Genomic DNA, 15843 nt, shown 5'->3' on the forward strand with positions numbered 1-15843 from the left:
ATACCAGACACACACTTTTATTAAGAGTGCTTTTGAGGATGCAGCACATAAAAGACATTTTCATCGCTGCATAGGCTCATAGTTTGGTGCAACAACAGACAACTGAGAGCATAGCAGGTCAAAAGAAAACTGTGTGAACAAACAATAGAGTTCTGCAGCAAATATGACATACCTGTACTTTCAATGTTTGCATTTACATTCTGCGCCATTACAATTCAGAGAATAAGATTGTCTCTCACGCCACTGCATTTATTTAGAAACTTTAGTTCATAGTTATTTTAAGATTGTACAAGTAAGATGATCTTATGAAGTCTGATGTATTGTTATGTTAAATCAGCCAAAAGTTTATAATGTCACTTACATTAGTTGTATCTTGTAAAATGCTGCTTGTTAATGCATCTGTAATAATAATCCAATCATATAATAACACAGACAGAGTTATTATTTCAGTGCTTTGGAGTCTAAAATACATTTTACTTGAATAACAGTTTTAAGGCAGGCCTTTCAACTGATTATGAATTAATTTAGCAGTAATGCTGTTATTGTTTATGTAAAACCTGTGCATACTTTCTTCTTTACAGATTTATTATTACGTCACTTTCTTAGTTGTGAATTGATTGAAGCCCTCGTACAGTCGACCTTCAGCTGTTCTTCTAATGCTGGAAGCTCCAGAGTTGGATTTAATGAAGAATACTGATGCGTTTAAATCCAGTTGAACTAATATTTTGAATTAAGTTAAAGTATGTAGTGGGTATTGAAATCATGAGGTCCTATTAAATATTTTTTCTATTAATAAGGATAAAGTTACTCATTATATTCCTGTAATTCTCTGAAAATAGAACTGCTGGAAGTTTTCTTGTTGTGGTTCCAGACATGAAGTCACAGTTATCCTTATTTAGACTGGTTCCACTAAATATTACGTGCACTAGCAGTCTCACTGATGTGTCCTCTGTGTTGTGAAACCTATAATCGGACTGAAAGTAGCCTTTTGACCCTTCTTACCTCACATCTCCCCCCCCTCCCCGCGATCCCCCGGCGGTGCAGGGATAAACCGGTATCGTCTCGCGGTGCTTCTCGGCTTCTGACTAGCAGATCCTCGACACATCCAGGACAGGTTTTACATCTCCAGACTACCGATTCCCAATCAGACGCGCAGCAACATGAAATATTACGCTGAAAAGGTTGGCTATTTGTGATGCTAGGAAATAATAATATTTTTTTTAACTGTTTATACAAGGCTTCATTATGATTCAAAGTAAAAAAGAAAAAAAAAGAAAAGAAAAAAAGAAAGTATTTTAACACTGATAAACTAAAAAAAAAAAAAAAAAAGTAGTGCTTTATAAATTGTTCGCCAGTCAAAATAAAAACTTTTATGATAGGGCTAAGTAGCTAGCAAGATTAAAATGAATTGTCATTGGTCATTGTCCATATTTGTCTTCATCATAAAGTTTCATTGCAGAGTAAATCGAAGCTTTAGTCACCACCCACACAAACAAAAAAAAACCCTCTACAATCAATTAGCCTGAGTTTAAATGAGTGGAAACATTATTTAACCTTTGACACCTTTACAAGCCATTAAACAGTCAGAGGTCAGGCGCCCTCGGGCATCCTTTTCCCGGCTCTCTGCTCACAGGCAGGCGGGTTCACGGAAGAAAAAAAGACATTATTGAAATGAATCATTAGGTTATGTTTCCCCTTTGTATCGTGACAGGCTCAAATCCCAAAGCAGACTCTTTTTTTTTTTTTTTTTTTTTCCCCCTAAAATGAGATTAACCTCAGCAACAGAGCATTCCTCACAGGACTTCAAATAGGACATGGAAATGTCTGTTCAGATAGGAGGAGGGTCACGTTCTCAAAATATCACCCGACTGTCCCATTAAATATGAGCAATGATATCCTTTTTGGGGGGGGAATGTTAGCGCTGTTGTCTTTCCAGTTTGTGTGTCATATTTTCTGGGAATTTTGTGCTGGGTAACACAAAATTCTGAATTTACAATATTTAAATAATTGTTTTATTAAATGATTTGCGCACAAGTACGGGGTCTAAAAATGCTCAAAATGTCCAATAAGTCATTTGTATTTAATTTATTTATGCAGACATTTCTCTGCAAGAATGAAGTTTTTAAAATTCTGTCTTGCATCAAATTTGATTCATTAATCAACTCAACTGCAGTCTGTAATGTGACCACAGCTCTCATGGTTTATTACAACTAAGAGGGAAGTGTGTGCTGAAGTCGGGCGAATCACTGATGAGTGCGTTTTTGCGTGCGTCTGTGTTTTTCAGAAACCCAGGTGCAGATTTCAACATCTGAACTACAGTGTGGTCTGATGTTTAGACAGCTTCCAGGTCCGGCAGGAGCAGCGGACACCTCAACCTACTTCAACAGGCCGAATCCGGTCCGAGAACCTCGAACAATGCTATCAGTGAGGTAAGCTGCTTTTTTTTTTTGTGCTTTTTTTGAAACCCTCCCCCTTCAGCAGTGCAACAGCAGACGGGAATCTGAATGGAAGATTGGCACAAAGACCTTTTTTTTTTTTTTTATGAATTACAAGTATTTAATGTTTATTTTACAGATACAGAACAGTCATTCTGCTTCATTTATTTACTTTGAATTGCTGCAAGTCAGTGCCATGGTACAAGCTTCTCAGAGCGGCTCAAGATGTTCACAACGTTTCAAAATCAAATCTCCATTTTTTTTTTTTCCTTTTTTTTTTTTTTTTTTTCCTTTCCTCAAACAAAAACATTTCGATGTGTTTCGACACCTTCTCTGGTGAGCTCAACATGCAAACATCTCGTCTACCTAAAGTTGATGGACTATATAACATATGGCTTTTTTGAAAGCAATAAAAACAAAGGCAAATCAAAAAGTGCATCCAACACAAAAAAAAAAAAAAAAAAAAAAAAAAAAAGAATTCAATTCCAGTCTGTGATTGTCCGTGTGGAGGACAGGTCCCTCCTGTCTCCTCTGTTTGCTGGCTCAATGTCTGCACCGCTCAGGTAGGAGGTGGCCGATGTAGAGCTATCGCCATTAGAGTTCAAAGGTCAGAGCAAGACCTCTCGGAGGACTTAGAGCAGGTGCCCGAGCTTAAACGCACAGATGCATTTCCTTTAAATAAATACGGCAGGGTTTATCCAGCAGAGAGTGTTCCAGCCTGCGATCGCACCCCTCAGGTTGCAGAAGCCATCAATAGACAGGATTGTGTCGCCTCTCCCGCCTGTTTCCGTTCCCACGGCGCCGTGCGGCCTTCGTTGGGTGGACAGCAGTCATTATCTGGGCCCGTAGTCGTAGTTAGAGGGCCCGCTGGTGGCTGAGTACATGTTAGTTGTGGCGGGGTTCATGTGGTGGTGGTACGTGTGTCCTCTGATGCCGGGTATCGGGTACGGCGACGGCCTGGTTTTGGCTCCCAGGTAGTGTTCGTAGGTGGTGGGGTACTTGTAGGGGTGGTGGTGCAGGGTGTCCGGGGGTAGAGAGTGGGGATCCGGCCGGAGGTCGTGCGGAGGGCTGGGTCGGCCGCTGGTCAGCGGGACGGCGTGGAGGCCCCCCGGGACGGGCAGGGCGGGGCTGAGGACCCGGGACATGAGCTGGTGAGCCGGGTCGGCGTGTATCGGTGTGCCGCTGGGGTCGCGCTCGTACTCCCGCCTGCTGTCCTCTGTGGAGACACGAGAACAGTCAGAGACATTTGGACACTTTGTACCAGCACGTTGTGTATTTTTCCCGCTGTATGAATACACTGTTACGATAGGCGCAGGTTTTTGAACGGGTGTTTTGGGCTTAAAGCCACTGATCATTTTCACTCGACACATTTGTACAATAATTTCTCATTTCCCGACTGTAATACCTACATTTATTATCTTATTTACAAAGAGAATGCAGTATTTTGATCATTTTTCAAGATAGAGGTCTGCACAGAAAAATGTAATTATAAATCACCTTTTATCATAAAAATAATATGCATACAAAATTATGCATTTCACTCAAAACGTTACAAAATAAATTCTGAATATGAGCTTTTCACTTGAGACTATAGTTAAGAAATTCCTTCCTGTGTATCAGATTTTTTTTAATTTTTTTATGTCAACCTAAAGCTCTCAATTTAATAAACACGTAATTGATCAAATTATCATGACTGAACTAATGAATACATCCGTCATCATCACGTCAAGAAAACCTCATTTTCATTTCATCTTTTTCTGCGTTATGAAGCGGTGGTCGGTTCTATTACAGCATAAGAACCTCTATTATGTTGGCAGTGGATGACATTGACTGGCTGATACGTGATGTTTAATTAAAAGCCAGCTTTGGCCCGTTACTGCGACTGCTCCACTGCACTTCGGTTAAGCATAAAAATAAATAAAGGAAACACGTGAAGTTAGCCAACAACTTGAGGGTAAAACATGACTTTAAAATGCTGAATAACTTAATGTGACTGTGGGCATGTTCGATAGCAGGCTTTGGTTTTGAAATGAAATAAAGAGCGAGCTGCAGACCTTTCTCTGTGCCGTTCTGCTGAGGGGGAGATGACATTGGGTTTCTTGTTCTGGCAAAGGCACTCATTATTGGCAGAGAGCCTGGCCTGTGATTCCTGGGCCTGCAGCAGGGAGAATGGATTCAGTTACTCACTTAATGAACGTCAAGGGCACAATTCCTTTATTATATATTAAAATGATGAATGCACATTTGAAGATTTCACATCGATGCATGTAATGAGCATTTACACATTGACAGAACCATAATTTACGTTCAATGAAATGTGAAGGGACCCGTTACAGGACTCAGATTTGAACCTCATCATGTATACTTGAGTGTAACTGCTCAGTTAATGCTTGTAAGAGAAGAGTAATTTGAGTATTTTTGCAGAGCTGGATAAACAGCATTTTGGAACAAAATCTCTGCATTTGTTTCATTGGTCTGAGTTCACCAGATGGGTGGGGTTTCGCCCCATCGTGATAATTCCGAGTGTGTGGTAATTTATCAGTGACAGAAAAACACAGTCGATTGACTTTCAAACAATATCCAGTGATTTCTAACATTCCTGGCGACATGGTTTTCTTTTCTGTGACAAACTTCACCCACCTGCCACCTGCGTGAGTTAAAACCAACAATAAAACTATTTTTGCCTCAGCTTTCAGACCTGATGTACATTTTTTACCACCGGGTGGAAACATGCCAATAAGACAGTGATATGTGAGTGTAAATGCTCACCAGTCCTCTGGGTCACAGTCCCTGAAGCCCTTTGCAAAGGGATTACTGGCAATCTTCAGCTGCGTAATCTGAAATGCAAGAGGCAACATGAAATAAACCTCAGCGTCAAACACAACGTGGCTGCGACTTAGTCATTGCTTGTGATTATCTGAAAAGACTGCAGTGATGGTGTAGCTCTGTCTTAAATAACACATTTTAACACGAGTTGGGATTTAAGTAAACAGCAGTATAGGAATCACGTCCATTTCATTTTAGTCAAAAACAGATACATCTATAAACTGTCAATTTGTAATTTTAAAAATGATTTTATTATTATACTCTTCTTTAATATTTACAGCTGCATAACATCCTGTGTGCAGTTTTCTATACAGTCAGTGCAGAGTACCAATCATACATTTTTAATATTTTTCCAATAGGTTTATTACCACCATCATCATTTTACTACTTTTCAAATCGAATTCCTGTATAACTGTATCTCCATTTCATTCATCTCGTTATAAAATGACTCAAATGACCCATTCGAGTTTAAAAGTAAAACTTCCACTTTGGAAAATCTGTAACATTTAACGTCCCTCAGTTATTTCATTTTTTTTTTGTTTTTTTTTGTTGGCCAGAACACCGTGTGGTGACGGCAATATTACAATCAGTGCACCCACTCCCACACTCTTGGACTGCTGGTGGGAAATTGTTGAAAGGAAGCGAGTTTTATTGTAACGTTTCACTCGTTAGGAGTCGCTCCGAATAACCGATGAACGCACTGATGTGCGAATCTAAACAGAGCAGAAGCTGATGGAAAACAGAGCAGGGACGACGCAGGAAAAAAGGAAACAGTTGTGCGCGCAGACCAACATTTACGCACAAAAAGGGCGTCATGAAAAAGACTGCAGCCCTAAAACTAACTGAACTGAATCATTCACTAACGATGATGCACAATTTAGCGCCATGGTTAGAAAAACTGCCCATTTTTGGGGAAAAAAATAAATAAAAAAATCTGTATTTATTCATAAATAGTTGACTTGAATGTACTTTGTGCTGGTGTTTTTCTCGTGGCATCGCAGTAATATTCCCACCAATGTTTCAACAATATTCGCAACGGCTCTCGTGCGTTCCTGCGCATCAGGGCCACGTGAGTTTAATACGAGGTTACCGAAGCTGCTTACCCGGTGGTTCTGGTAGGCTGTGACCGCCGTGAAACGGGTTTCCTCAAAAACAAAGGTTTTGTAATTCTCCTCTGCGTACTTCTCGCTGTCCTTGCGGGGATCCACGTAGACCACGTGAAACCTGGGCTGGTAGCGGTGCATGGAGTTCAGGATGATCTGGGGGGTGGGGGGGGGGGGGGGGGGGGGGGGGGGAAGCGAAGGATCAACCTACTGAAGGATTAAAAGCTTAAATTCCAGAGGACGACTATTTTGGACGAGTGCTTGATTATTAAAAAAACAACAACAAAAAAAACAAATACAAAAGTAATGATAGCTCAAAATTTTAGTAAAATAAAATAATATGGTGAAGATCAAACGGGGACTTGTACCTGCAAAATATTTTAGAGGTGATTTAAACACCATCAACAATCTCCAAGATTTTGGACATAAGCAGAATACAAGCTCCAAAATGCAGCAATATGCAGATCAGTTTAAAACTGATGTTTTTCTAACGACCAGCGTGTAATAGGTTATTTTCCAACTCTCGTGTAAACACCTCCAAGGCCCTGGAGTAATAATGTCGACGTTAACTAATCGTTTTATCGTCCCGTGGTGGACTCTCTGGACACATCTCCATTTATGTCTCATCCTTTTCATTATTTACTTACATTATACCCCGCCAAAAACCTGAAAATTTCCCGTTCCCCTCCGATTTCTCAACTATTGCGGTGACAAGGTTGGACTCAGTCAGAGTGGAAGAAGAGGCTGAAAGAATTTCCAGTGGTGAAATATTCCACTTCCTTAAACCGTCGTTCAGTTTGGGAATAAAAAAAAAAAAGCGTCGTGTGCGGAGCGAAAAGAAGCTTTTGGCAACATCCGACTATTAGTCAGAATATCAACGTTTTATTAGTGTTTAATCATTTGTATCAATCAGTTTGAGGGCGAATAAAATTGCTCAACAATTCCTGAACAGTTCTGTTGACACTTATTGTGTCTAAATAGAAAGTTATAATTATTACGGTTAAAGCATTTTACCCTCTTAAAGTGTCAATCAAACTGAAACCGCCAATAATAATTCAACTATTATGCTCCTCGATATTTAATTAGCATTTCTACTATTATTACAGCCAATTAAATAACCTCATTTTTGCAAAAAAAATATTTGCATTGTGCCTTTTAAAGCCGTCGGTACATGATATTGTCATTTCATGCAAACTTTAGAGAATAAAGGACTCGTACTGTTTGTTTTTCTGGTCAAAATTCGATCTGTTTCTCGCGCATTTGCTTCCTGTGGTGTACTCACATGTCCGTTGTCGTCCAGCAGGTTGTTAGTTAATTTAAGTTTATCAAAGGAGACGATCTGCTTCATCCACTGCGCGCCTTTGGCCGGAGAGTCCGGGTGGTAATGGACCCTGCCCGGTGTGGCGGGATCAGCTTTACCCGCCACCAGCCACGACGAGCTGTGAAAAGCATACCTGTAAGGGACAAATAAAAGCACATAAGACACAAGGTGATAAGCTATTTGTAACGCCTGCAAAATTTATGTGCACGTGAAGACAAACTAAGGCTGTATAGAAATATAGATAATTATCACTGCAAAGGAAAAATGTGACACTGACTTTATTTTTGAATGTCAACATTTAGCTCTCGACATATTTCTAGTACGAACTGGGTAATTATGGAAACATTTATAAATGTTATACTCTAAATATATAACTATCATAATAACGTGCATGCATTTATATACTCATAAATTATTGTATATATTTATTCATTCTTTTAATTCGCTGGTTAAATTTAATACTGCCAGGTCAGGTTTGTGCGCCTCAGTAAAAAAAAAACCTCCACAGGAGCACAGTGTTACAGTTCTGTCTCGGCTGAGGACAAACTAAAAGTTACCTGTAACGTTTGTCATCTACAGGCAGGAAGTCCATCAGGAGCATGTAGTCAGCCATGGGATCCATCCCAAATATTTTCACTTGGAAAGTTGGAAACATTCTCCTGACAAAGAAAAAAAAACAAAAACAGGACGGTTTTAGATTGTTTTTAATTCTGTCATTTAGTGCACATTTAGCTGTTATGGCCTCATTTCTAAACCTGGATCATCAGTGTGTGTGTGTGTGTGTGTGTGCGCGCGCGTGTGCGTGTGTGTGTGCGTGTGTGTGTGTGGCGGTGTTCATTATTTGAATTATATGGAATTAATTCAGAAAAGACTGCAAATGGTTGTGCCAAAGTTTTTTTTTTTTTTTTTTTTTTTTTTTAAAACAGCATTCCCTTTGTATGAAGACGTGATGTAGCTGCAGGCCTAGTAGGGCTTAATTTTAAAGCTACAAGAAGACAGAGACTTCAAGCAATTGAAAATGACGTGATTCCGTTCGTGCGTAACCGGATAAAACTCTCCCTGATCTGAACGGAGTTGTGCGTTTGTTGCCTTTTAGCTGCGCTTTTCAAACTTCTGGCAGAGCACTTTAACGTCTCTGCTGGTCTTTTGATGAACTCCAGATACACGAAGGCCCACTCGCATGTAAATACACACGTGCACACGCGCGTTATTTGTGTAGGATCAGGTGTGAGAGTCATTGGCGAGTTCAGTCGTGGATTTGAGCTTTTTAATCATCTGGATTGAGAGAAAAAAAAAAAAAAAATATGCAGAATTGATTTTCATGCAAACAACTCTGAACGTTTAAAGGCATGATGATAAATCAGTGACCCCCTGTTAATTTACTAACAGCGCTTTGGCTCCAGAAATTAGACTGAAACACTTGTGCAAAATTTGCTTTTAAGTTTTGATCACCACCTCTGCACTCAAACTTCTTCTTTTTTTTCTTTTTTTTTTTTTCACCTTGAACTACACACAGCATGTAAAGCAGATCCATATACCCCAAAGAACATGAGTTGAAAGTTCAGTAATCCGCCGAGTCAGTGAAAGGGATCCTAAAATCAACGCTCAATTAACGTCAGTGTTGTGGCTAGGTGAGGCTGAAGGAGCCTTTAAAGTGCTCTGCTGCAGATCTCCTTTCTCCTGTCAGGCAGGCAGAGCGGGAAACTCAACCCTCACTTTCAGGATTAAAGCAATTACCTCATGTCTCCTTATATTATTATAATACACAATCAGAATTTTGTGTTCGCTGGTCGAAAATAACAGTGGACTGAATGTATTTTTATTGGCTCTCAGCAAGGGTCAGAGGTCAAAGTTGGAAAGAATTTTGTCCTGGCAAAGCAGAATAAAGTATTAATTCTCTAGTTTAAAAAAAAAAAAAAAAAAAACTATCTAATCAAATTGTTATTTAATTAATGTCCAAATAAAAAAAAAACAGATTCAGTGTATTTATGTAGTTTATGTGACCAAAATTGACTTGTGAGACTGAGGAGGGCGCGAAGCAGCCAGACGCGCCAATAACGAGGAAATAAAATAAAAAGGCACGAATAAAACAACCAGAACAGCAGCACTGTAACCGGCTTCACAGGAACTGAGCTTCGTTCCGACATGTAAAGTACTCATAGATTAAAGGCCACGACGAGCCGAGAGTCCAGCTATCCTCATTAGATCTATAAAAACGCAGCAGGATCAGATCTGCACGGTGTTTATCGCTGACACGCACACGCACACGCACACAAGAACACGCATCCATACACGCCTATTTTAACCTTGTCTTTATCTCCAGCAGCTGGAAGCGTGTCGAGTATTTTATAAAGACAAAGAGATGAAGTCTATTTTTATAAAAGCAAATGGTCAACTGTTCATTGCTTTAAAACTAATAATAGGTCTTAATGTGCATTAAAGCAACATTACGATTCGTGTTTACTGTTCAACAATGCTGAGCAGTTTCACCAACGTGTGCATCCATAGATATATATGTATAGCCTGTTATTGATCCATGAATGTTATTTTCAGGAGAATAATATCAGAACAACGCATTTACCATTACTTTGGTTTCTTATATATAAAATTATATATATTTCATAATTTAAAAACAGTTCGACGAGATCAAAATAAATATCCGGCATGTTTGATTTTTGTTTTTAGCCTAAATGCTAAAAAAAACAAAAAGTAGTAGTAAATTTGGTCTTTTCGTGACATGACTCTTCCTTTAATCAGGATATCGAGTAATATTATGTGTCACAGTAAAATATATTCCACTGTATGATTTTTTTTTTTTTGGGTCTACCCATAAAGACATGAGGAGAAAAGTAACTTTTGCTGCCCGTGCGTAACGTGCACTCACCTGCCAGCCTTGGTCACGATCATCTCCGTCCCCAGCTGATTAAATTCGTCCCATAAAGCTTTCATCTCCAGCTGCACGTTAATGTTGGCAACTTTTGGGTTCTTCTTCACTAAAGTTTTGCTGTTCGGCGTGGAGTTGGAGGACGACGAGGAGCAGTTGGGAGTCCCGGTGTCGCTCGGCGGGGCCTGGCCCGGGTTCGATCCCGGGTAGTTGTAGTTGTGCTGTGCGGCCGGGCAGGGCTCGAAGTGGGACTCATGTTGGCTGTAGGGGTCCCCGGGGGACGGGGAGAGGTGGTAGCCGCCCGGCGTGTTGAGGCTGCTCAGGCTGCTCGTCGTGAAGGCTGCAACATCGCAAAAATGGGACAGCTGCGTCAGCCACGGACTGGAAATGGCTGAAATCATCCCAGAAAACCGGATTTACTGAATATGCCTTGTTACTTTCAATCGGTTAAAACACAGATAGCAAAAGCAGAAGCGGGATTCAGTGATCTCCGGATGAAGGTGTCAGGCACAAATGCACCCCTTCTGGTTTAAAAAGTTTCCGTCTCGGTTGTTCATTAGTCCCTGAGTTTGCATCCACTGCCTGCATGCTACAGGCTGCCGGATCTAAAATAGCAGACGTCCGAAAAGTGACGAAATGTTTCCAAAAGCCGCGGAGGTACAAAAAAAAAAAAAAAAAAAAGAAAAAAAAAATCTCTGATCTGTTCGCAGAAAACGAGCATCGAGCGCGCGTGAATCGGTGTTTGCTTGGGATCGATCGCGCTGTGAGCGGCCTCTGTTGTGCGCTGCTGCAGTGTGTTACGCTGCAACCCAGTCCCCTCTCTTATCTGACGCAGAGGGCCTCCCCTTTGCGATAAAACCGGTTCTTATTTCTATTTAGATAAGGAACTGCAGGTAATGTGCCTTTTCCTCGCCTTGGGACGAGACTGATTGACAGAGAAGTGCGCCCCTTTTTAATGGGCTTTCCGGCACCCATTTAACTTTCGGATAAGGGTATCGCCCACATCAACCCCCGTTAACAAACAAAAGAGGATCTGGCCGGCAGAGCGGAGTGTAAACGCTTAACAAGGTAAACATACATTGATTTGCATGAACAAACAAACAGGTAGCAGGTGACCGTTGCTTTCTCGTTATGGACAAAAAGACGTATGGGGTGTGCATACAACCCCCCCCCCCCCTCCCGTCTGAGCTGCATATAGTTATTATGGTCTGTTTTACCATTACGCACGGGGTGCCCGTGGAAACCCTCCTCTTTTTTGGCTTCATGTTCAATATCTGTGATCTTGGCCACAAATTAAAGTTGACTATTGGTGCAACGCTTTAGGGTTTTGGAATTGGAAACTTTTTTTTCACACTCTGGCTACTTTGTTTGCAGACTTGTCCTCCCTGATGGTGATCATTGAATCTGCATTATTTTAATAATGGGCCAACTGTGCCAGCTTTTTTTTTTTTTTTTTTTTTTTTTTCCTAAACAATAATTCCTTCCATGCATTCCAAACAACGCACCAATGTGTGTTTTTTTTTTTTTGCGCATTTGTACGTTTTAAAATGTCGATGAACCGAGCAAACCTCAGGGTTTTATGTCATTTTGGGTAATGTACACATGCTGCAACAGCTCTATGGGCATCAACAAATGAATTTACCTTCCATTTCCCGGGTGACAGTGCTGTAGTGCATTTTAAAGGAACTGTGGTTGTGCAGGTCTGGCTTGTATAGGCCGGCGCTCTGTTTCTCAAACGCTGCGTTTCCTGCTTGCTCTGCAGCCGAAATCAGAGAGGCAATACTGAAAGCATTAGCCTTTGGAGAGAGGGGACCGCCGTCGTCCATAGGCAGGGGATCGAGTCGTTAAAAGCTGTCCCTTCTCCTCCTCCTCCACCTCCACCTCCTCCTCCTCCTCCGCTTTTCCACCGCACAGAAAGCAGGAGAAGGCTGCGCACAATGGAGAGGAACATGCGCTGAAACGGGGTTTCTCACATTCCGCCACCGGCGCTCCGTAGGTGCGAGATTCTGTGTTGCTCAGTCCTCAAAAGTATTCCCACAGCTAATGTGAAAAGGCGAAAAGCTCGTCGATGCTCAGATTCGTTTGGCGAAGCCCTCGACGCGTCCCAGTGTCAAAACATAGTTCATCCGCAGAGAAGTGAGAGTACGCTTCCCTTGTTTCTCCTCCGGTCGCTGTCGGGGTGGTGTCATCTGAGTCCTGCCTTGAGGAGAAGCTACTGCAGCTACGAGAATGTCAAAAAAAAAAAAAAGTGAGCGAGATCCACGCCTCCCCCTGCACAACCAGGAAAAAAAAAAGTGTCCGCGCTCTGCTCTGGATGTTTTATTTCAATAAGACCTTGTCAGTCATTTTGAATTGAACTCCAAACGTCATTGAAATGTCCGGCTTCAAAGAGCGCCACTTTTCTAGTAAATTATGGGACTGTATATGCGTCTCCACATTTCAGCCATCTAATCCCAGACAGGCTTCTCCCGCCGGGAACAGTTCGCCTGGAACATCAGAGGCTGCAGTGCAAAAAAAAAAAAAAAAAAAAAAACAACATAAAGTTTGAGTCTTTTACGCGAGTGTTGAGTCTAAAAATGTAATTTTATTTAAACAAGGTTGGAAACGCACAAAAGAAAATAAGTTCATTCACAGCGTTTGCGTCTGTTTTATATGTTTTCTGAGTCAAATATTGCAAAGAAATAAGAATACTGTGTTCAATTCAAGTAGAAAAACTATAGTTATCCAAGTGAACAGGATACAAGTAAGATGTGGCACAAATTAGATTTTTTTTTTTTTTTAAAAAGGTTCACTAATTCTAGACTTTAATGTGACTTATATACATTAGTGGTTGTTTTATTCAAACATCCATCTGCTTTCTTGTTTATTTACACTTTTCCAAAGCAACATGACGTCATATTCAGTCATTTATCTCAGATTTACGCAGATCTTTTACCCTTTAGCCACCTTGCTATACGCACAGGCAGACACAAATATTGTACTGAGCTAAACACCCTCCTTGCAGTCAGTAAACAAGAGAGAAACACACGTGGCATTTGAGCCCGGAGCTGGACTTGACCTCTCCTCCTCCTCCTCCTCCTCCTCCTCGCGCCTCCTGCATCGCTTCGGTGCTTCTCAGCTTATCGGGGTTCAAGCTTTAATGTGAAGCAACTCAAGATGTGTTTTGTTGGAAGTTGCTGCGGTAGCGAGCGGATAGAGTTGAATTTACACTGGAGTCATTGAATTAAGTGTGAAGGCAGCAGCGGGGTTTCTAATGGGATAAAGCAGTTAGAGCATTAGCCCTGTTTGTTTTGGATGTATCTCCGTGGGAGGCTGCGGGCGTCAATAAACTACTGTAATATGCTCAATGGATAGATGGATAGATAGATAGATGGATAGATAGATACATAGATGGGTAGATGGATAGAAAGATATGTTTTTTTTTTTTTGTTTTTTTTTTTTGCTACTCACACTATCAGCAGTCTGGATAGTCATTCATAATGTATGAAAACTCCTCATTGCGCATCGGTTCCTCTGTAAAAGAAATCCCACATGGTGCAGTCAAAACCAGTGTAAACCATCGCCCACATGATGTATTCCTCCCTGTAAATGCTGGCCTTTTTTTTTTTTTTTTTTAATCAGATATGATGCCATCGATACCGACTCACTTCATCATTGCCAAGTCGGAAGCCTCCTTTGTAAATACTCAGGTGATAACAGATAAAATACAGGAGCAGACCAAAATGGGAAGAGACTGTGTTGGAATTCGCTCGCAGGCCTCGACAGCGGCCAAAGCACAGCGGAGGCATTCAGCACTGCACTTGTGAACAGAAAGAGGAACTTTTAGACGATTTATTGGAAGAAATTAAAAATGACCAAAAAAAAACAACAACTTTCCCAACAACAAACTGCATTTTCTCACATGAACGTGGGGGAAGTCATGTGAAAGCAGACTTCCAATCCAGAGCGGAATTTTAAATCGAAATACAATAAATAAAAGTATTCACTGAGCAAAAAAAAAAAAAAAAAAAAAAGGCACGTTAAGGAGTCATAGCAGTGCAAATGCATCCACTTCCTATACGTAAAAGATAAATAGCCTAATCTGTGCAGCGTCAAAAAAATACCTGCCAACTTTTTATGAAGTTCAACAGTCACATTTGAACGCATACTACCATATATAGTAGCGTTTTTTTTCGTCCATACATTGAAGCCACTTTAGCTGGTAAAATTGAGTTTTATGATTTTAACGCACATCTTGGACTTTATTTTAAGCCCCTTTTGCTGTCCGCCCACTGCGCACTCTATCCTGAAGAGTTTTGCGCATAAGGCGCAAACCTGACAACAACTAGACAAAGTGAGCAAAGTATGTGAGCAGTTCTCACTGATTAGAGCTTTCAGGCCCGAACACCGTTACTGATGGATGCAGAACAGGGTGGACGTACAGTACCGCACATAGACAATAACTACAGCTCGTCTCACAATATCATTTCAGCTTCTGCTTGTTCGTTTTTATTGGAAATGTGATACATTATTTAGTATTTATCCAAGATTGAGAGTATTAGACGTTTACTGTTATGCTTAATTCAATGAAATGACATTTAAAAAACTGTAGACCTTCGTATAGTCCATATAGAGGGAAACAGCCTTGGAATGGTGGTTAGGGACGTCTCTTTAAATTTGATGGAGTTCAGCATCTATTCTGATGATTCTGGAGAACATCTCCTTGATTTACATTTTTTTTTTAATTCTTGTGGTCCAAACGTGCTCAAATTGCCCACGTGGAGCTACGACTGTATGGCCCTGCTGACGTGGAGTAATGTGACATTTTATTTCGTTGTTTATTCTGGTTGATTAATGCAAGGCAAAAGTATATTTTCTGGGATTTTGGAGTAATTCTCCCCTTAAAGCTGTACTTTTTTTTTTTTTTTTTTTTTTATTTGAAACGGCGACTCTAACAGGCTGCAATTTACGTTTTTACAGATTTTCTATTATTTAAATAAAACTTAAAACCTTTTTTTTTTGCACATACTTCCGGGACAATTAGAAAGGATGCCCATCGTCGTCCTGCGTCGTTTTCTGTTGATTGTCTTGTATTCTGAGCCAGTGCTCATACTGTATTTCCAGAACCGACAGGCTACTGCAGGCTAACCCGGAGACCCCCTGCTGTCACGCGGCGTGCGCTTTTACGCGCTATAATAAATCCACAAACGTTTCCTCAGACGAATATTACAAACATGCATTGGTTTTGATTGTAAATCGGTCTCTGTGTTTCTGACACATTCGGTCACGCACCGC

At 40.8% G+C, this 15843-nt stretch overlaps 1 protein-coding gene across 3 annotated transcripts; it reads right to left on the reverse strand.

Moving 5' to 3' along the window:
* Nucleotides 1-1340: 1340 nt before the first annotated feature.
* On the reverse strand, nucleotides 1341-12737 carry tbx1 (T-box transcription factor 1). Of its 3 annotated transcripts, none has more exons than XM_069138920.1 (8): nucleotides 12212-12737; nucleotides 10570-10909; nucleotides 8243-8344; nucleotides 7647-7818; nucleotides 6365-6520; nucleotides 5205-5272; nucleotides 4490-4590; nucleotides 1341-3651 (listed from the first exon to the last, which is right to left on the reverse strand). In XM_069138920.1, the coding sequence occupies exons 1-8, from the start codon at nucleotides 12393-12395 to the stop codon at nucleotides 3269-3271; spliced, it is 1506 nt and encodes a 501-aa protein (XP_068995021.1). In that variant the 5' UTR covers nucleotides 12396-12737; the 3' UTR covers nucleotides 1341-3268. The 3 variants fall into 3 exon arrangements, with proteins under 3 accessions (XP_068995021.1, XP_068995020.1, XP_068995022.1); XM_069138919.1 differs by having other exon boundaries at nucleotides 10570-10960; XM_069138921.1 differs by lacking the exon at nucleotides 12212-12737 and adding an exon at nucleotides 11648-11735.
* Nucleotides 12738-15843: the final 3106 nt, after the last annotated feature.

Source organism: Embiotoca jacksoni, unplaced genomic scaffold, assembly GCF_022577435.1.
Source record: "Embiotoca jacksoni isolate LCO1_2020_lvr unplaced genomic scaffold, fEmbJac1.0.p SCAF_8, whole genome shotgun sequence".
NCBI classification, from domain to species: Eukaryota; Metazoa; Chordata; class Actinopteri; family Embiotocidae; genus Embiotoca; species Embiotoca jacksoni.